This window comes from Mustela nigripes, chromosome 17 (assembly GCF_022355385.1).
Source record: "Mustela nigripes isolate SB6536 chromosome 17, MUSNIG.SB6536, whole genome shotgun sequence".
In the NCBI taxonomy this organism is placed as follows: Eukaryota; Metazoa; Chordata; class Mammalia; order Carnivora; family Mustelidae; genus Mustela; species Mustela nigripes.
This window is the reverse complement of record NC_081573.1, coordinates 21,531,808-21,554,185: the sequence shown is the minus strand read 5'-3', so window position 1 is coordinate 21,554,185 and position 22,378 is coordinate 21,531,808. Positions and strand designations below refer to the sequence as shown.

The window sequence follows — 22,378 nt, the reverse complement described above, 5'->3', positions numbered from 1 at the left end:
TGCGGCAGGCTGGGGGTGCGGTCCCCTCTCTTACTTGTTTTTGGGGAGTGGCTCTCCTTTTGGGGAGTGGCTGGCCGTGTCTGGCAGCGGGGAGCCCTGGGCCGGCATGGGAGGTCAGAAGATTCCGGGTGAGTGTGGCATGTACCGTGATTGGGTAGAGTCCAGAAGAGGCACCAGACACAAGAGTGACCAGGAGACGGAAGGCTGGGGCATCTCTGCCTCTGGGGGCACAACTCCCCTCTGGCAGGGCTCTGCTGCCTTTCCACGATTCCTGGTGCCGTTTTGCTTGGGGGTGGGTTTTCCTCCTGCGTCAAGACCAGAAAGCAACACCCCTACCCCCGCCCCTGGCAGCCCCTCCAAGCCGGGCTCCCCCCAACAGCAGCCCTCTGTGTCCCTCCTCTCCCCATGATGTCACCCACCCTCACTGTGAATGTCAGTCCTCCCTGGGGAGCTCACAGCTTTGTCTCAGGAGTCGGAGACCCTGACTCCAGTCTGCTTTGTCCTCAGTGGCTGTGCGAGCCTGGACGAGGCCTGCACCCTCTGTGGCCTCAGTATTCCTATCTGTACAGGGGGATGTTAATCACAGCATTCAGCATTCACTTAACATTTGTTGGTTTCTATATCAATGATATAATATATGATGGTCACATCATCATCATCATCATCATCATCATCATTATTTTCTGGGTGTTTGGCCCCCCGGCAGGCATGGCCCCCTCAGAGTGAAACTCAGCCTCCTCTCGTCCTCATGGGCAGTGCGTCTTGCTATTGGCACAAAATAGGAGGCCAGCGGGTGCCCTGCAATGGAGCACAGGAGCAGGGAGCACAGCTCTGGGGGCCGCGTTGATAAAGCCGGGGGCTTTCCAGGGGCTCACCCCACAGCCACAGATTTATGGTGGGACGTCCCCAGCGCTGCCTGGCTTCCTGCTCCTGAAAGGAAAGCCCTATAAGTTAAAAGGAGAACATTTGGAAGGGGACCCGGTTGAGGAACCGATACGGGGCAGAGATTTGTTCTCAGAGGGGGCAAGGTCAGGGAGTGAAAAGCAGGTTCTGTCACCATGTTTGCTGTGACCTACTTCTCCCCGACTAGCGAGGACCAGAGAAAGAACTGCTCACCTCACTGCAGGACGCACAGGTCGCCCCCCGCCGCCCGAGTCCCTGATGCCCCCTGTGCCGTGCGGGCCACCCCGCCTGCTTCCCACCCCACGCCCTGTCCCCATCCCCAGAACACTGTGCCAAGCTCAGAGGGCGCACCCTGCGAATGTCTGTTCCCTGGAAGAACACATGCACATCCGAGCAAAGGTGGGGGCCCCAGCTGAGCCAGAAATGAGACCAGAGAGTCTACTGCACTGTAGTCCCTTGGTCAGACCCGCTTTTCTCCTTGAGGAAGCCCTACAAAGAACGCCCTGGAGGAGATAATAGCAGTGTCTTTCACAATGGAAAGGTCAACCAACATGTGTTTATTGAGTGACTCTGTGGGCCGGCCCTTCGCTCCGCTTTGTAGGCGGTGACAAGACAGGCGAACCCACGGGGTGCTCTTGGTAAGCAGGTTGGAATCTAAACACACAAGAAAAATTGGAGAGCAAGTCGGAGCAGCATGGCATTGTGTAGAAATATCCAGAAAAGGTTCTGAGGCTGGGGGTGTGCCGGGAGGCCAGGGAACGTGGCTGGGCAGGAGCACTGGACAAGGCAGGTCGAAGAAGGTTGGCCGTTCCTGCCTTCGAAAGAGCTGAACGCCAGGTGTGGGGAGTGCGAGGCCTCCAGGCCAGTGTGGCGGGCCCAGCGGGTGCCAGTGTCCCCCCTTTGCAAGGCCCAGCAGCCCTGCCCTGGGACAGAGGGCTTTAAATATCGTAGCTCCCTGTTTGCTCTCTCTCTCTCTCTCTCTCTCTCTCTCTCTTTCTCTCTCTCATCACTGCCCTTCCCGCTGAGCCCTCTTTGAAATCTGACTAAGGTTGTGAGCGCATGTCTCGGCATTTCTGGATGCAATTTGGTATCATAGCAAAAAATCAAAGGATATTTGCTATCACTTTAAAGTATGTTTCTCTCCCTCTTCCTCTGAGCACCTGACCCCACAATCATCGCTGGCTTTGAAATAATAGGCCCATCATAATTATGGGAATTAGTCTGGAGGCTTCTGCCTTATTTGCTCAACCGAGGTTACTGAGGCCGTCTTTAGGGGTGGAAAGGGTGTCTGGCAACCGCAGGGTGGGGACAGCCAGGTAGCAGGGCAGAGGGAGGGGCCTGGTGGGGAGGAGGCGCCCCCTCTGCCCAGCCCAACAGCCATGACTCCTGGGGACAGTGGTGGGCCCGGTTTCTCCGGTGAAGCTAGGGGTGAAATGCCCCACGTTTGTAAACGCTGAACCCAAATTTAGCAAGTGGACGCTCTGTGTGATGGACGTTTGCCACCTCCCTGAGTGCTGTCCCCACATTTCACGGCAGCAGAAACAGAGGTCCAGGTACAGATAAGGACTCAGGCTAGGACATGAAGGTGGTGGGCACCGTGTGCTGTCTGTCTCCGGCTCCAAGTCCCCAGCTCCGGGGTCCGAACACGTCAGACTCTTGCATCAGCATGCCGCCCACACTGCCTGCCACTTTCCAGAGGCTTCCGCGTGCCCTTGGCCAAGGATGGCAGGCAGCCGCACTGTGCCTTCGAACCTGTGGTGCACAGCCTGATTCAGTCACTGCTCAGAGCACGCAGGGCTGAGCGCCGCTGTCACCTGGCAGCTGGCTCGGTCACCTCCCCTTCCGGGCTGTGGGGCAGCGGCAGGGTGGCGGCCCGAGGCTGGGCGGGCAGCCGTCCTTCCAGAGGGCGGCTCTGCTGTTCTTACAGGGTTTTAAGGGAATAGACCGAGAGTTAATGCAGAACTCTTTCTTTGACTTAATTTATTATAATGTATGTGGCTAAAATGTAGATCACACTGCTGTTTGGATCTCCGTTTTGATTCCCAAAATTGCAATCATGGTAGGTGGATTATAACCATGCTTTAACATACAGATGAGGAAATGTATTCCTGTGCAATTTTCCCCTAAGGAGAAGTCAGAGGATCAGGGGCAGGAGTGTTGAATAACCTTGCAACACTTAGTTGTCTCTCTCGGTTATGGGATAGAAATTAGCATCACAGGACAATATGTGTTGTGAATGTAGCACTGCGTGGAATATTCCTGAGGAAGAGTCTCCAAAGAGAACACGGGAACTGATTTTCCATGAGAAAGGAAAAGTCACCAGAATCCGATCTAGCAACGTGGCGTCGCCCTTGTCAAATTGTTGTTTGTCCAAAAAAGACCGCCTGCCTGCTATGTGCCAGGCACCTGGCTAGAGGCTGGGGATTCCAAGGGAAAACCAGACAGACCAAAGATTTGCTGGGGGAAGCGAGCGTAACAGTCACCCCTGCGTGATGCCCACCAAGGGGTGAGCTGGGAGGGGGACAGGGGAAGGGGTGGGAGGCTCTGAGCACCTGCAGGGCCAGGGTTCCAGGCTGACGGAAAGGAGCATGTAGGGAGCATCCCACAGATGGGGAAGCAGAGCCCTCTTTCCCAGTCAGGTAGTGTGTGCAGAGCAGCCCCCTCTCTCCTCCCCAGGAACATATGTCCGGGCAGACTCTTTCCTCGGGCCCCGACACTCAGCAAGAAGTAGAGACAGAACAGACGGCCTGATGCACTACCCCGGGGCGTGGCCTCTGCTCTCCCAGCAGCACAGCCATCCGGGGCCAGCACCTGCCCCGCTTCTTGCATGCACCCCAAGATTCTGTTCCCCTGAATCACGCCCCCTTTACCTGCCCCCCAGCATCTAGGACAGGGCTCCTGGAGCACCCAAACCACACCCAGTGTCTGAGGTCTGTGCAGACAGGTGCTGGGTCCTGGCCAGGGCAGGCATGGACAAGAAAGGCCTTGGGGCAAGAGAAATTGTGAACAATCTTGAACAGCAAATGGGGCAGGTGCGGCTCCGGTGAGCAGGCTCTGTTTCCCTTGATGGGAGTTGGGCTCTGGCAGTAGAAACCTTGCGGGGTCTCAAGGAGAGGCCGGAGGAGTACCCTGACACTCCAGGGTAAGTGGCTGGACTGACAGGAGGCGGGGCTCTGCAGAGGCCAGACTCTCAGGGTCTCCCCTCCCCTCGGGGGAGAGCTGGCTGCAGCCCATTCCCCCCAGCGCAGGCCACCAGGCTGCAGTGCGATGTCATCTGGCAGGTCCACAGAGGCCAGCAAAGAACTTAAAAGGAAACGATGACTTCCTTTATTTACACGTTGCTCAGTATTTACTGAGCACCTGTTCTGTGCTGGGAAGCTTTAGAGACACAAAGGTGGAAAACTAAACTCCGTCCCAGCCTTTGAAAGAGTGGACCTTCTAGAGGGAGCATCCGAAATGAGGCAGGCATCATGCTCGTGGACCAAGTCCCAGACTCTGGGTGATATTGTGAGTCTTGGGTTCTGGGGTGATCCCAAAGTCAGAAAACATCTCCCAGAGGAAATGTCCTTGGGGCGGAACCCTCAAGATCGAGTGGGATGAATCAGACAAGCAGGGGGTGGTGGTAGGCCTGTAGTCTGGGGTTGGTGCTTTGAAGTGGGACCCGAGTGTGGTGAGCTTCCGAGGTTCATCAGGAAAAAGGTTCTCGCCTTTCTCCAGAGCCAGGAGAGCGGGCCCTGTATTCTCACGATGTTCTGGGGATACCTCTGGACAGATCCAGAGCAGGTCAGGGTGGGGCCCCCCTAAGCCTTGTTGAGGGAAGTTTCCAGCTCACGTCATACGTTGAGTCCCAGGTCACCGCCCTGTGCCCAGAGGACAACTCCAAGGCTCTTCCTCGGTCTTCGGGTGTACTTTCCCAGGACGGTGCCCGGGCTGGTCAGAGGGAGTATGGGCTCCAGTCTCCATGCTGCAGTGGGCAGATAGGGCAGAGACGGTTAGACGCAGCTGCCCATCGCCCCTAATACTGGCCGTCTCGTGGATAGGTGGAGCAAAGCTTGGGGAGGCCTGAGCCGCCCAAGACACTGTCTGCTCCTCTCTCTCCATCATCCCAGTCCTCAACCTCCCTGGAGTTTTTCCTCCAGTCCCCACCCCCACTGCTCACCTCAAAGGGACATTTGGAGTAAGTCGGTCATGTCTAGGCAGTGCCTTGACGACAGGTGGCATATAAGCTATGACATAGGGACTAGAAAATGTAGGCGTGATGGGGCCTCGGGCTTGGATTCCCCACCCCAGTGACTGGTGGCATTTGGCACGGGGGACATGATCGTCCCAGTCTGGCAGTGTGAATCCTCCTGGGAATTCCTGGGGAGGGAAGCGCTGGCCGTTTGACAGGCTCCCATGGCGATCCCCTTCGATGGACCGTTACCTGCCGGGTTCTTCTGGTTTTCTGCGTTGTGAGTGTTTGGGATCTCGGTAGAGGAGCGGACTGTTCGTTGAGAATCTACCTAATGCCTTTTCCGCATACTATTTCATTTGGTTTTTGCAAGAGATTGCAAAGTACGTGCCATTCCTCCCACTTTACAAACTGTGTTTGGAGGCTGGGCCAGGCTCGGGAACATTTGCCCAGCACCCGGAGTGGCAGGGCCAGACCAGAAGCCAGTGATGGTCCTCCCCTGCCGTGGCGACTCTGTGGGATGTCAGGGGCATTACGGCTTTGCAAAGCCACTATTTCATGAGATGCTCCGTTTCCTTTGTGATATGTACCATTATCCAGTGATTATGTAGTTGTACCCACAAGGGGCCTAAGGCTCACAGAGGTGTCACAGTGTGCTCGGGAATCACAGAACAGAGAACTTGAACTCAGGTCTTGGAGTCCAACAGATGGCAGTGTCGGGAGCTGGTCCCTTCAGGCCAGGCAGTCTCGGAGCCGGCCTGGAGGCCTCGCGGACACCCTGCTCTGGCCTGCTGTCCCCATCCCCCACAAACGAGGCTTCTTGTTGCCACCCCTCCTCCCTGGGGGCTCCTTACACGACACCCTTGTCCTGCTTAGTCTGCTCCTTGGCCCCTATCGGGATTCCTTTGGACGCGTCTGTGGGATTCGCAGAGTCTGGAAAGTTCCCTTTGAGAAATTTGCCAACACTTGATACTTTTATCTGCGATCAAAGGAAGAAAGAGCAGGCTTGACCTTCCTGTTAGAGGCTGCTACCCAGGAAGCTGGTTCTGCCGGGAGCTAGGGTCAGTTCATTTGTTCAAGAACCATTCCCGCGCTCGTGTGTCGGGTGAAGAGCGGTGTGTCACCTACTACACGCCAGATGTGGAGGAAGAGGAACTGCAGCCTTGTTCTCCGCCAGCCACATCTGGAAAGAAAGCTGGTATCAGGGAAGAACGAAATCCAGGCTCTTCCCCCAGCCAGAAAAGCAGCGGAAGCCTCGCTCAGGATTGAACTGGTTGCTCTCTGGTAACACGCCTGATACATCACTGGGTAAGGTCACCCAAGCAGATATCGAGAACTGCCAGGCTCTTCCCAATTCCCGCAAGAAGGGAAACAGTGAAAACTTTGCTAAAAGTGCCCTAGCCATATTTGCAACCGTCCACTGCCTTTCCAGTAGCCTTGCCTCGCCGGATAAGGACACGGGACAGGGAGAACCATTCCCCAGGGTGTCTGGCTTTGTTTTGCCTACAGGTACCAAGAGAATGGACAGTGGGGTAGCCTCGGCCATAGCTTTGGCTCCTCTGCTCTGTGGCCTGAGCCAAGGCCAAAGGTTTTGCTTTTTGGAGTTGCACCCGCTGAACAACAGATCTCCAGAAAGATCTATGTGCTGAGATGAACAGAACAGGAGAGATTATTATAATTTTTTTTTTTGCTAATTTTTATATGTCATCCAAAGTAATTATTATTACAGGGTTTTGAAAGGTTTAGCATTTGCTCAAAAAAATTTTGATTTTGATTCAGTGATAGTGTTTTTCTGATAAAGGTTCTCAAATTAAAAGGGCTGGAAGAAGTCAGTGAGGCTCAAAAATGGCAGTAACTTCAGAGCTGGCAACTGACACTTGTTTTCTGCCACTGTTTACTCTTCAATAAAAAATGCATATTTACCATAGCAACCTCCGGATCACGTGACGCCCTATCTTACCCGCTACCCTCTAAAACAGAATAGCTTCTTAAAGAAACACACACATTCTAATAGGCATGCCTTTCAGATGCAAAAATGTGTTCTTTATAAGGAAAGCCCCCTTCCCTGGGATTTAATGCTAATAAACACGTCATCTTTATAGAAATCATTTTGGTCCCGTGTCTTAAATTTCAGGGCCTTCATTCTGGAAATCAAAATAAAATTACTCTTCGAAGCCCTTTTGATTATCTTGAGAATTTGCTGATTATTTATTTTAATACCGTTCTATATATATATATATATATATATATATATATATATATATATATATATGTATTTGCATTTATGTGTGCATGGGTGTGTGTGTGTATATTTGTTTTTCCTCCCCAAACCGCAGCCGTTAGTATTATTTGGAAGGGAGTCTGGTGTAGGTTCTAATGACCTGCCGCGTCACCTGTGATTAAAGATTGTCATCTATGTGAGGCTCGCCTGCAGCCTGAATTGCTTTTCTCTGTTAACTTGAGAGAATTTCCTGGGTCTTCAGAGCTTTGGGGAAATTGCACCACCCCGAACTTTGAGGAAAGGAACATTGTCCGTCATTCTTGACCTTGGGGATGTGTCTGGTTCCAAAGCTTCAGGCTCGTGGGGGGAGGAGAGCCCTAAAGCCACAGGCCTCTCCTGTCCTCACTATGCCATCGTGGCACAGGACAGGTCCCTTTGGCAATATTCCTATTAAAAGCTACCATTCATTGGGGCATATCCTGCACCAGGAACCATGCTATGAGCCGTCATGTCTGCCCCCTGTTTTGCAGTTAAGGAAACTGAGCCTCAGAGAGGTTTTATGTAATTCACCCAGAAACACAATTCTAAGAATTGGTGGAACTTGGTTTTGACCTGAAGCCTTGGACTGGGAACCGTTTTTGCTTAGGGTGTGGCTGGACCCTTTCTGTCATACTTAGGGCTAGAAGGACAAGTAGGGATGAGACGGAGGAGGGGACAGTGTAAGGCACTTTCCAGCTCAGAATGTTCCTCTGGAGATCTGCACGGCCTTGCCCTGTCCCAGATTTTTGGAGCACCCTCCACACTCCAGCTTTTACCCGGGCCTGGCAGCCACGTATCCTTGCAGATGCCATGGTCCTGGGGCCGGGCAGCGTGGTGGCAACGTGATGGCTGTGAGATGAGGACTGTGGCCACGGTCAGGAGGCCGGGGACAGGAGGGTTCCCCTTGAAGCAGGCCTGGCGGATTTTTAAAATTCCTTTCCACTGCGTGTGGACTGGTCTGAAAAACAAGAACATATTGTGACTCCGTTATGCTTGGTGGCTTTGCGGGGAAAAGCCGAGGGCGAAGTGAGGCAGGGCTCTCCACGGCCAAGTGGCATTGTGACCTGAAGCTCGGAGGAGGAGAATCGCCCAGACCCCACGGCCCGGCCAGCCAATCCGACGGCAGCGTGTCCACGAGCCATTTCATAATTATCCATCATGACTGCCTCCATGCTGCCTCAATAGATTATTTAAAATGGTGCATGTTCTTCCCAAGCAACCTCAAGTCAGCCTGCACTGTACATACATACAAGCCGGGAGAAGTAATTGCTTATCATGTATCTCTTTGTTCCAGACACTTTTATAAAAGAGTATGTATTATGTATGGTGTGACCTTCAAATGTCAGGAATGTGTTGTGCAATAAACTGTCAATATTTGTGGTTATAAGGTACTAGATGACTTTTACAATAATTGGAACGGCTATATTAAAAGCTTGGATCACTCAGCTGGTTAAAGAGAAAGACACAGGCCAGCGTTCATCGGGGACTTGCCTTCTGCCAACGATTAAATGAAAGATATTGCAAGGTGCTTAAGATGTCTTCTTTGTTTAAAAAAGAATATGGCAAAACATGTCTCCAGGGGAGACGTTATCTCCAAATCATGCCTTCTCCTTTCCGTGCACTCGAATCCCAAGAGAAAACTCAGCCCCACAAGTTATGGCGACTGACCAAGTGCATTTTAAAAAAGATCAGTCCAACCTGCGGTCGATGTCATTTTGGTAAGAATTCCTTGAAACCTACCAGCAGCCAAAGACATCTCCTCTGGTCTTCTCCCTAGCCTCCACACGCCCCCCCCATAACCAAATGAAGGGGCTGTAAATTATCTTAAGAGGATCTTAAAAGCTATAGTTTTTTTTTTTTTCTTATAAAGAAATAAATGATGTAGAAATCTTTTGGGAATTTATGCCTTACTGAAAATAGAGGTTTCTACAGTTTTCTTTCTTTTTTCTTTTCTTTCTTTTCTTTTCTTTTCTTTTTTTTTTTAAGAAAGGAGTACTTCATTTAAATGATGGAAAAAAGGCATAACAAATATTTTACAATAACTACAATAGTCATTGGAACGTGGATTACTTTAAAAATATCTGTTTCACTGTATTCTTCTACCGATTAAGTTCTCTTTAAGCACGGGGGGCGCTAATTCTTCTCATGCCAGTGAGATCTTTCTTTAAAAGCCAGAAAGTGGGCAAGGGAAATAGTGAATGGCGCCTTAGCACCATGTCCCCATCTTCTAGAAAACCCACCTGTGGCCTTGCTGATTCTCAGTGTGTGTTCGTGGTTCCTTCCACCTGCTTGGAGAGGGAGCTGGGAGTCTCTTCCCCCGCCCAGCCCACCTCCTCCAGGAAGGCTTCCGGCATGCCCCTGACCTCCTGTGCACTCTGCTGGCATCACACTCCAGCTCCTTAAGATGCTGAGCCCTTGGGGGGCATTTCTGGTGTTTTGCTGCTGCCCTGGGTCAGGTTCTCCCAGGCTATTCAATGCAGTCTCCCTCTTGAGGCCTCCGAATTTCAACTTGTTTTCCTCCTCTGATTCTTTATTGAAAAATGTACAGTTAAAAAAAAAAAAAGAAAAAGTGTGTGTGGAGCTCCTGCTTTGAGCTGAGGGCCAACCAAGGCCACATGGCAGTAAATGGCCCATGTTCATGTGCACCCATGTTCTGGGGAGGGGACAGGTGGTAAGCAGACAATGCATGGGTCCCTTCGTATCTGCAAGGGGTGGTAGTTGGATGCTATGAAGGAAGAAGCCAGAGAAAGTGCATGTGGGGCCTTGGGAGGTGTGTGGGTCTTCGGATGACATGATCAGAGACCCCTTCACCTTTGGGACCAAAGCCCGAATGTGGGTCTCCCTGTGAGTTCTGGGGAAAGAGAATCCCGGGTGGAGGAACAGCAGGAGAAAAACTCTAAGTTGGGGGACGCCTGGGTGGCTCAGTTGGTTAAGCAGCTGCCTTCGGCTCAGGTCATGATCCCAGCATCCTGGGATCAAGTCCCACATCGGGCTCCTTGCCCTGCAGGGAGCCTGCCTCTCCCTCTGCCTCTGCCTGCTACTCTACCTGTGCTCTCTTTCTCTCTCTCTCTCTCTCTGACAAATAAGTAAATAAAATCTTAAAAAAAACAAAAAAACTCTAAGTTGGGTGCCAGCTGGGAGAGCTTGAGGAGAAGAGAAAACGGTCTGGAGTACAGTCGGGAGTCTGAGGAGTTCAGCGCAGTTGTGGGGCACACGTAGGAAGGGGCGTTGCAGGCCATGAGAAAGAGTTAGGGGTAGAACCAGTGGCCTGCCCGTCTGCTCATAACCGGGCTTTTCTCCGGAGGTGGCGGCTCCCTGCCGGCCAGCGGTCCCCAGACTCAGTCTCCTGCCTGGTGCTCCTCACCGGGCTGGGTTCACAGATGATCCCATTCTGCACTGGGCCCCTTTACCGTCTCTGGGATGGGTCCTCTCGGGTCCCTGGCCGGGCCTGAGGGAAGAGAGGGGTGTGCAGAGCCCAGGGAGACCCATCCCACTGATAATGTCTTGTAGGTCACTTCTGGGAGGCCCACATGCTGCCTGCCATAGCCATGGTCAGTCACAGCCCCCAGGTTGGGGACGAAAAGCGCCTGCCCATCGCCGGCCCTGAGGGCCTGGGGAGGGCTGGCAATGTGGTTGTCAACAGCAGCGTCGCTCAGTGCCAAAGGGAAGAGACCCCATGGGTGGCCCAATCACCAGCGGGGGTGTCCCACACACTCCCCTGCCAGACAATTAAGAAAGGGCTCTAGGCTTGGTAAAACCAGAAACACATTTGGCCCACAGAGCTTGATTTTGAAGCCCTTGTGTATTTTAAGGGAAATTTAATCCATGTGTTTCTGATTCATTTTCACTTAACTCATCAAAATGTTGCTTTAGAGAAGCTATTTGAGATCCTAGTATCTTATATTTTCTCTCTCTCCAAATTGTAGCCCTTTTAATGACCTATTTCCCCAATTCCAGAAATCCTGTCTTGCCAAAAGCAAATGGAGCTCTGCACGGTTTTGAGCTTGCGTTGAAGGTGAGAAAAGGAAGCAGCAGAGAATGTTTCACCTCTCCCCCTCTCCCCCTTTATGCACGGGGTTCAGCTCCCATGTGCTAGGCTTGCCAGGGAGCCCTGCCCTGGCTCTAGTCCTAAGAGCCCATAGGGAACTGACCTTCTACAAGTGGACATCCTTTTCTAAAATAGCTCTCTCTTTAAACAAATACTTTGACCAATCCATAGTAATGCCTAACTGTTTAACATGACTATATATGGCATCGTAACAGAGAACTCCGATGAACCAGAGACACCAGATTAATACTGACTCGGGACGCAAGTTTCGTCTCCCAAGAGTTAAGCAGAATTATTTGCAGAAACGTTCCAATTTTTCTGCATAGCACTAATTTAAAATCTTTTTTTTTAAAGATTTTATTTATTTATTTGACAGAGAGAGATCACATGTAGGCAGAGAGGCAGGCAGAGAGAGAGGAAGAGAAGCAGGCTCCCTGCTGAGCAGAGAGCCCGATGTGGGACTCGATCCCAGGACCCTGAGATCATGACCTGAGCCGAAGGCAGTGGCTCAACACACTGAGCCACCCAGGCGCCGCTTAAAATCATTTTTTTTAAACTAAAAGGAAGTCTTCCCTGAACCAGGCATCTCTACCACAGGAATCACTGTTCTATCTGGGTCTGTTATTTTTAAAAGTTTTCAAAACAAGGGAAAGTGTTAAGCTTTGGAGAGGAGGTATATACATTCCCTCGGACCTTCTCAAAGGCATTAGTTTTTTGTTTTTGTTTTTGTTTTTATTTTCTCCTGGAAAGATTTTAAAGTGCCGGTATCTACAGGCAAAGGAATTAAAAAAGATGCAATTTTTCCGTGTTCTGCTCACCCCTTCGACTCCCCAAATAGTTTTCTTCTTCATTAGTGAAGCGAGAGCCGTGCTTCTGAGATGCTCTTTGCACAAGGCAGACTCTCAGAATTAACTACACAACTCACCTGGGAAAACGCATTTTCTGTTACACAGAAGTTCCCTAGGAATTAAAATGCCACGGCATTTTGTGTCATGAAGTACTAAGTGCTCAGGTGTCCAGACAGCGCCCCTAGCTGCGTGCGGTTGCCGGGAGATCTCTTCGGTCCCTCTGTGGACTCCGCAGCAGGCTCAGCAGCCCTGTCATGTCTTTTAACGGAAGTCTTCCCAAGATCTGCTTCTGGACTCGTGAAGGCTGAGGCCACAGCTTGGCAGGATGGAGTGAGAACAGGCATACATGCACACTTTGAGAGGAACCCTCTCTTTGCTTTCAGTTTTCTGTCTCTGCTCTGTCCCTTTTGGTCTCCCCCCCTCCCCACCCCGGGTCGGTTCTGTGAGTCGGTGAGACCGCCTGCGGGACTGGGACTAAGCCCCTGACCAGGAGAGGAGGATGCTGCCTGGGCCGTCCCCCGTGGCCTCCGATAATGACGGCTCTCCAAATCTCCATGGCTTTCTCTCGTTGGTGCAAAGTCTGGCGTGGGGTGTCTGCCAGCCCTCTGGAGACTCAGTGCCCCATCGTTTGTGATTCTTGCCACCCCAACCCTTGTGTTGCAAGGCCACCGAGGCAGGGGGAGAGAGGGAGGGCAAGGCGTCAGCCCCAGCTATTGGCCGGGACTTACCACCTGATCTCAGCTTACTGCAAATGAGGTTGGGGAAAGTAGGGGCAGGGGGGACTATTTAGGGGAACTGACTGTCTCTTTCGTTGGTTTTTCCCTCCCAGTTCCCTGAGACCCATCTCTGGTCTCTCATTTGGCTAAGGATGAGGCTAGGCTGGGCAGTGGGGGAAGATAGCCTAGAAGACAGGACTGCAGGAGTCCAGGGAGCTGGAGGGGAAAGGTCGGGGAGTTCCATCCTCTGGGCTAGACGGAACCAGGGCAGGCGGTGGGCGAAGGGATTTACCCGAGGACCGCCAAGCGTTAGGAGCCCAGAAGGAAAAGATGCCACCTCCTGACTCCCAAGCCAGGCTTCTTGGCAAACAAGCCTATTTTAAATATGTATCAAGGAAGCTCAGTGTTTAAAGAGAACCTGGGGGGAAATCTACCCTTAAAATACAAATTTATTTCATTAACTAAGTTTTTACACTGCAGACATATATATGTAAGGTTAAGTATATAATGAGGCCCCGTAAATTCAAATTATATTCACGTCCAGCTGGATAGCCAACTTCGAGGATGGATTCAGACAGCGGCTGGTAGTATTTTGTGTGTGTTTAGGCTTTAACTTTTGGAAAGTTGTTTGTCTTCCTAAGCATTTGATTCTTTGTCTATCCAGGCTGCCGGTCTGTGGCTCAGCCGAGGAGACGAGGCTTCTAACAGGTTCCGTGCTGTGTTTAATCCCCCTGGGTCTTCCTTTCTTTCACCCTCCCCCTGCGAATGCTAAGGGGGGGCAGGGGAGGCAATGCACCTTAACGTCCCCTTGATCTAGGCCAACCTTGCTGTACACTTGGAGGATTAGAATAAGCAGATGGAAATGTGAGAGGCATGGTGTCTGACCTTGAGATGACAAAATTAGAAAGGCCTTGTCTTATGTCCCCTCGCCCCCCAATAACTGATACTTGAAATGTAGCTTGCAGTGATTAGGTCTAGCTTCTCTTTCTCAGCAAGCCAATATCAGCTTGTAGGAATAGGAGAAAGCTTGTGGGGGTTCTGATTCAAGTGGACAATTCACTTGTTCTAAGTCAAAACTCTCGAAGGGTTACACAGATGCCCTGTGTCCCTCTGGAGTATCATTTGTTGTATCCACATAGGACATCCGTTTCTGAAGAATAGAGCTCATATTTAATGGGGTCAAGAAACGAAACAGGAGCCCTTGGAGTTCTTTCTCTGCCGTTTCCCCATCACATGAGGCTTAGAACCCACCCAGGCTAAATCTGGCCTCTCAATCTGCAGCCAGATGCCTGGTCCTGGGGACACCCCGGCCTCTAGAGTCAGCAGGACGGACTGGCCTTTCTTTCACAGATAAGCCAGGAGGAGCAGATGACAGGTCTGAGGCTGACCACTTTCCATCTACCCAACACACTTAGAGCAAGTGTCTGATCAGGGGAGAAGAGATGCTGCCGGTTTTAGGAAAAGGACTTAAAAAAAAAAAAAAAAAAAGCTGAAACCAATCTATAAATGGTCCAAGGAAGGATGACAATGTGACTTTTTTATGATGCTTCTTCCTTTCTACTGCCTGTGTCCTGGAGAGGCTGGGAAGGCCGGTCCATCTCTAAGCATGTCCTATGAAGCGACCAGCGCTGTGGGACCACAGTGAAAGCCTGGGGGCTCCGTTCTGGGCAGCCTCGCAGGAGGACAGCCTTCTGTGCTTTTATACTCTGGGTAGAGAAGGAGTCCTCTTGGGTTCCCAGTGTGGTTGGACCGTGCTCTCTGCTACCCATCCGGGCTCGGGTACCCACTCCCACACAGGCCCTTCAAGGGTGTGGTGTGACCAGGCTTCCTCAGCCACGGTTGTCCTTGGCGTTCAGCCGCTCGGACACTTCCTGGGACCACCCACAACTCCCCTTCATCGTAGCTCAGAGTTTGTTTTTTCTAGTTGGATTAGTCTAAGAGTAAATGCCATAGGCCTTCTGGCCCTCCGAACAAAACAAAACAGAACAAAACAAAAAATAAAACACCATTTCTGTGTAGAGTGAAAATTAGACTCTTAAATCTGCAAAGAAAGCTGTTTATCTTACAAATTTATTCTTTTTATTGGGCCACACATGTCCAAGATAGAAAGATAAAAGGGAAACAGATACAGGCCATCACTTAGACTGACGTAGAGTGAGGCCGTTCTCATCCTCAGCTTCTGTAGAACCTTCCAGACTGGAACGTGGGCCATATCTCTGTATTGGTCTATCCTGTGCCCGGGACAAGGACTCACCGAAAACCACAGTAGAAGTTTGTCCTCCATGCTCTCTCCTTCCCACCTTCCCACGGCTCACAAATGGGCTCTGTTGGAGGAAGGCTCTGGGGAAGGGGCTCTCGGGCAGCTGGTGCAACATGGGGCTTTGCAGGAATAAAATGTCAACAGTCCACGCCTGCCTACCACCTCTGTCCTGAAGCCAACATCCGGGGCACTTAGTTCTGCTTATAATTCAAACTGACAGCTGTTGGCCTCCTCCCTTAAATAGGGTATCTTAACTCTGTTGCAGGGAGCACTTGGCGGAATTTTAATCAGGCTCTTTGTGATTTTTTTTTTAAACATCTTAATTTTGTTTTATTTGTTTCATGTTCCAAGATTCATTGTTTATGCACCACACCCAGTGCTCCATGCAATACGTGCCCTCCTTAATACCCATCACCAGGCTCATGCAACCCTCCACCTCCTTCCCCTCCAAAACCCTCAGTTTGTTTCTCAGAGTCCACAGTCTCTCAGGCTTTGTCTCTCCCTCCGATTGACCCCAATTCAGTTTGCTTTTCCTTTTTCTAATGTCCTCCAAGTTATTCCTTATGCCCCACCAGTAAGTTAAACCATAGGATAATTGACTTTCTCTGCTTGACTTATTTCACTCAGCATAATCTCCTCCAGTCCTGTTCATGTTGATACAAAAGTTGGATATTCATCCTTTCTGATGGCCGAATAATATTCCATTGTATATATGGTCCACATCTTCTTTATCCATTCTTATGTTAAAGAGCATCTACGCTCTTTCCACAGTTGACTATTGTGGTCATTGATGCTATGAATGTTGGGGTACAGGTGGCCCTTCTTTTCACTACATCTGTATCCTTGGGCTAAATACCCAGTGGTACAATTGCAGGTTCATAGGTGGCTCTATTTTTAATTTCTTAAGGAATCTCCACACTGTTTTCCAAACTAGCTGCACCAACTTGCATTCCCACCAACATTGTAGGAGGGTTCCCCTTTCTCCACATCTTCTCCAACACTTGTTTGCTGTCTTGTTAATTTTGGCCATTCTAGCTGGTGTAAGGTGGTATCTCAATGTGGTTTTGAGTTGAATTTCCCTGATGGCTAGTTTTTCATGTGTCTGTTAGCCATTTGTATGTCTTCGTTGGAGAAGGCATTCTGTCCATTTTTTGACATGACTATCTGTTTTTTGGGTGTTGAATTTGGGGAATTCTCTATAGATCTTGGATATCAGCCGTTTGTTTGTGGTATCATTTATGAATATCTTCTCCCATTCCATGAGCTGCCTCTTTGTTTTGTTGGCTCTTTGTGATTTTAAGTTGACCTCACAATCCCACAAAAGGAAAGCTGAAGAATGCTGGGGGGACAAATGCAACACATTTGGGGTTGGCGTGGTTGGAGGTGGGAGGGTGAATGGGAAACGGCATTCCAACTATTTCAACCCAAGTTGTGGTTGACTTGAAGTTGACATCTGGCCATTGTTTCCCTGGGCAGCAGCCCCTGGTGGACCTAACCTGTGGGCTGTGGAGCACCCCACTATGACTGTAGGGGGGCACTGGTTTGCCATGAAGTGGCAAAATAGATCATTTTGTGCCCCCCCTCCCCGATTCAATACCCCTTTAACACATTCATGTGGTTGACCAGAAAGCTGGTGCTAGGTGGGTTGGGTTCTAAGACGCCTGTAGACCCGGTCCTGTTATCCATGCAAAATTATGAGAGCAAAGACAGCTGGGCAGACAGACCCTTTGAACAGCTCTTCCAAGGTTGGTTGGAGGAATCGAAGAGCATGGGATCAAAAGTGAGCCTTCAAAGAACTTTTCCAGGGTGATGCTATCACTGTGCATTAACCCAAATGCGGAGAGGATGCTTGAAGCCAAGGGTTTCCACAGTTGCTTGGAGCCAACATCCAAATAAGAATTAAATGTGATTGCCTTCATCTTGTGCACAGCCTATAAGTCTGTCCCTTTTGGCTGTTAGCGGAGAACACCAGGAACGGATGTTGTAGAATAAAAGCAATTTGCATTTTCCATTGCTTGGAAGGTACAAATCTTATTTATTCTGCTTCTCTGCAGAACTCATAGGTCTGCTTATTATCTGAGAAGGTCCCCTTGTTCTCCTAGCAGATCCACCAGGGGGCCCAGAGGGTGGGCTGGGAGTGGCATCAAGGACCCCGCAGCCCCAGGAACTTGGGTTCTGTGCTAGGGGTGAGCGTCCAGCTCTGCAGGGAGGCCCGAGGAGAGGGCTCCAGTGCCTCCCCTCCCAAGAGCTGCAGATTCCCGGCTCCTACCCTGCTCCCTGAATGTCGCCTCTCTGGCAGTGCGATGTCGGGCCTCGGGTATTGCAATAACATATCCTCCAACCACTAGATATTTTCACGGTTTTATTTACTATTATGTCCCATCATTTCTGTGCAGAAGGCAGCCGTATGTAAATTTTATTCCATTTTCTAATGGTTTGGGTTACATAACAAATAACAGCAGGAAGGAAAATTTGTATTGATACTTTACAGAGGAAGTTCTCAAGTCACTGCACAAAGATTTAACTGCTTGGCTCGAAGTTTATGGGAGTTTTGCAGCTGAGTTTCTGCACATGACTTTGAATATGTCACTATATGTTTATCATGGGCTAATTGTGGAATCGCATTTCCATACTTTTTCTTCTCCCTTTCATAAGATTACAGCAGCCTGCGATGGATACCAAGCTCTACAAGGAAGAAATGATCAGTTGTGGATAATTGTCTTTCCTGTCCCAAAATAACTGTATGTCTGCATGTCTTCGGGACTCGGCCGAGACACATTTTTTTCCCCATTTGTTGCTAGATATAATGCAAATGTGATTTCGATCTTATAGCGAGCTCTCACCAGCTAGTCCATATTACAAATTAATCAGATTCAACAAACACCAACATTTTTAAACTTTTGGAAAAAAAATATTTAATAGAAACTAAGCAAAAGAAGAAATCAAACCAGCTGCTGACACAGCTGTTTCTTTTCTTGTTTAATTCAGTTCAATATAAAGGTACCATATGCTGCTTAAAATGATGATGGGAAAGATGAAATAATTTAAGAGAATAACAAGAAAATACATGAATTGTCAGCATTCTGTCAGATTTAAAGAATGAAATAGACAGGTGTAGTATTGACATGTTTAACTTTGTGTGGTGTTAGCAGTTTTGGTGCGAACAGCTTCTGACGTGCTGAAGTGATGTGAGAACATTTTCTTCTCCGCTGCAGACATTGGCGAGGAGGCTGGGAGAGCCGCCGGGGTCCAGCAGCCCACGCTGCTTCGAGACAGGAGTCTGGGCTCGGCCATGAAGGACTGCCCGTACTGTGGGAAGACCTTCCGGACATCCCATCACCTAAAGGTGCACCTGCGGATACACACAGGTGAGAAGCGTGGGCGCGTCGCTGTGTGCAGCGTCCAGCAGGGGCCACGCTCCTGGGCCCGGGTCACCCCCTGTGTTGCCACCAGCACTGCCGCGCTCTCCGTGGGCCAGGCCGGACCCCGCTGCGGTGGGGGACCCCGTAGGGTCCTTCCGCCCCGGTTCGTCGCTGCGCGCCAGCCTCCCTCCTGAGCCGCGATGGGCGGGTACACACAAACCCCCTCTGTGGTCCGGGTGTAGGAGGAGGATGCTTGGTCATGGTCGCAGGGTCGGTTTGGTGATGTGTGTAATGGAGCAGGACCCCTCGTGCCCTGGCACTGACCAGGGGCCCTGCAGGTGCAAAGCTCGAGAGCCAGCCTCAGACTCTGAGTATGAAAGGGAACAGGGGAGCTCCCTTCCTAGGTTCCCAGCTGGGGTTCCCGGCCCACACCAGAGGCCGGGCTGGTGGCAGCAACCCACTGCCCAGGATGGAGGACTGGCTCTGCGCTGAGTCCCCTCAAAAGAAAAGTGGAGGTGCTCTTAATCAAACAGGTGAAGGGGCTGCTGGACCACGTGGTCATTTCTCCTGTTTCTGCATCCTCCTAGCACTTTGAAATGAGGACATTTTGGAGGTCTGTGTGCCTTGTCCCTTGGTCATTTTTCTTTTCTTTCTTTTTGCTTTTCTTTTTTGTTCTTTCGTTCTTTCTTTCTTCTTCTTCTTTTTTTTTTTTTGTAGCTTTTCTGCTAGTTGTTTGCACATTGCCAATACAAAAAAAAAAAAAAAAAATCTATCTGAGATATGGACACCTCCATTTTCTTTGATTTTTCTCCTGACACTTTATCTATTGGAGTATGAGCTGCTTCAGAGGATAGACAAATATGCCATCTATTTTCAAAAATAATTGTGGTCTATTTCCCCAGGAATCAATAAAGCTCAGGGTTGTGCAGGATATTTAGTGCATGTGGGCCTCATGTGCAGCGTGTGGTTAAAGAGAAGGAGGACCTCACCTGGAACCTCACCTGGTGCCCGCAAATCTCCCTGACACTGAGAGGGGAGCCCTGAGAATGGGGGGGCAGCGAGCCGTGGGCTGCCATCTTTATTCATGGCCGAGGCACGGTTAAGCCTCACCATCGTCCATCCCTCCCAGCCGGCAGAGCCCTTCTCTCCTAGAGTCATCCACGGCAGAGAGGGAGCCGCTGAGACAAGGCACCTGTTCGCTCCCTCCCCCAGGCCCTGTGGGATCTGACCCATCTTGCGTCATTCTTCATCTTCATCTCTCCAACCCCATGGCCTTCTTTGGGCTCCCCCAGTGCAGAGAGCCAATTCCTACCACAGTGCCTTTGTACCCACCATGCTGTCCCCCTGGAATGCTCTTCCTCCAGGCGGTCACTGGGAGCTTAGCTTGCATGGGAGCACTTCAGAGAGACCATGTCTGATTACCCCGTCTAAAATATCCCTCATGCCCCTTGTTCAATTTTCTTCCTAAACTTAGCACTTCCTGAAATTATCTTGTTCAGTTCAGTGGTTCATTTCCTTAGGAGCCGTTTGTCTTCCACCAAGTCAAATGTGAGGGTTGCAATATTGTCCATGTTTTTAATCGCTGTACTTTCTAGAACCCTAGGGCCTACCATAGCCCCTAACACGTAGTAGGGACACAATAAATTTATTTGAAAGCTTGAATGTCAGAACAAACTTGAGAATAAGTGAGTGACCTTCTTCCTGTAGTCTCTGGACTGTGTTGGGTGGCATGGAAGGGACAAGGGCAGTGAGGAACATGGACCCTCCCCCAGGGAACCTGCGGTCCTTTTGGAAAGGCAACCTGTACACATGAGCCCATTGGAAGCCAGGATATGACAGTTTCAGATGGGAGACTCTCTCCCCCAGAGCTCAGTGAGGGGGTCCTGAGTGTCTGCCTCAGGGCCTTTGCACTTCTCTGCCAGACAGATACATTGGCTTGTTCCTTCATTTTCAGAGTTTAGCACCAATGTCCCCTTTTCAGTGAGGCCTTCCCAGTGATCGGGCTCAGGACGAGGCAGCTCAGATATCTGGCCTTCTGAGATCACACCGATGTCCACTTTCTTCCCCAGGTTGGGTTGTGACGGTAGTTGGGGAAGGAGGGGGCACAGATGCCAGGAAGTGTGAGGCAGTCCACTTCCTGGGGCACCCATTGTTAGGCTGTCTGCAGGAGTGTGGACACCTGGTCAGGCATGTCCTGTGTACTGTCCTTTTATTAGCTGTAGACCCAGGACCCTAGGTCAAGCTTACCGTGTGGCTGGTGGCTCACCGCAGCAGAGTCTGCCCTCCCAGGCAGTGTGGGTTAGGAAAGAAAAGGCAGTGCCTCCCAACCAGGAGTTTTGCTGACCCCGTGGGACCCGACTCTCATCAGCTGGCCCATCAGCAATGGTAGATACTCTGCAGAATATTTCCAGTAAAGCAGGACCAAACCTGGCAGGAGTCCCACTGAACACGGGTGGATGCAAATGGATACCGCTTTTTGAAGCTTGAAAGCCTGATAAAGGTTATTTCCCCTCCAAATTTCCACTTCCTCTGCTTCACAAACTTCTGAGGTATGTGACCATAGTCTTTGGAGACGCTGAGAGAAGCAAGACAGGGCTGTGGACAGAGGCATTCCGGAAACTTCCCAGAATAATAGAGAAAATGACAGAAGCCATGGAAACATCACACCGCCAGCCCCCCTCAGAAACAGCATTTGCTGTGTTTAAAAGGCAGAATGGTAACCAGATAAAGATCAATTTCCTTTTTATCAAAGAACAAAGAAGTTGGAAAATGCTTATACTCGTGCATTTGAATAGAGCAGAAAGTGTTACATGTTCTAAATCACCAAAATAAACATCCATTACGACAATGTTGAAGTGTAGATTACACGAGCAATTAAAAATCAAAATCAAGCTATTTGTTAACGAACCAGGGGACCCTGGGCTCCGATTGCGGGGGCGTCCTATGCCGCCTCGCCCCTTTCTCTTCGTGTTCTTGGATTCCAAAGCGACATGGCCAGCGGGCAGCCGCCTATGAAACCGAATCCGTGTTTTCCAAAATACCATCTTCTGAAGTTTTTCCATAATGGACCTATACGAGCACATTTAAAAATCCAGTGTGTAATAAATATGTTTTAATTGGTCGGGAGATGAGGTGGTACATTCACCGTGTTTTCCCGTTCTGCTCCATCTTTATGAGCCGTCTCAATCATATAACAGCCACGGGTAAAAACCGCTTTCCTTTTTTAACTCTACTACACACTCACTCAATTACTGCCCTCCTCCTCCCGACACCTGTGTATTAGGGAGGTGCTGAGTAGATGCCCCGTCAGGTTGCCTTGAACACCTGGGGGCTCGGGAGAGCCTACAGGAGCTAGACCGCTTCTGCCGGCCCCTGAGCCGCAGCCAGATCCATGTGGGCTGGGCGGAGGCACGCGGAGGACTCCGGGGTCTCACATTCCAGAGGCCACCCCACCCTGGCTCTGGCGGGACCGATGCTGATTCCTGCCTACCCAGGGGAGGCTGAGCTGCTTTCCCATTTCTCACAGTCTCTGGGGCTAATTAAGATCCGATCACTGGATGTGTGTCATTGGTCTTCTGGTGTCCACGCCAGTGATTTGAATTCAGAGCCCGTCAGCACAGGCTCAGAAAGGAAATGGTGTCAGGGCTCTCTAGAGAAATGGTATATATAATGTACAATATGTCCTATGTATATGTAATATATATTATAGATAATCAAATAATAGGTTATATATATGTATATATAAATATTTATGTATTTTATATTTTTTAAAATAGTGTATACATATACATACACATATATATATGTATG

The 22,378-nt window shown here is 50.2% G+C and overlaps 1 protein-coding gene across 10 annotated transcripts in view; it reads left to right on the top strand.

The window, feature by feature from the left end:
• Nucleotides 1-22,378, top strand: part of ZNF536 (zinc finger protein 536) — a 421,739-nt gene that overhangs the window by 248,854 nt on the left and 150,507 nt on the right. For all 10 annotated transcript variants that reach the window (XM_059383931.1, XM_059383936.1, XM_059383930.1 and 7 more), the window contains one exon: nucleotides 18,422-18,574. In XM_059383931.1, the coding sequence (XP_059239914.1) occupies nucleotides 18,422-18,574 (153 nt within the window). The remainder of the gene's footprint in view (nucleotides 1-18,421; nucleotides 18,575-22,378) is intronic.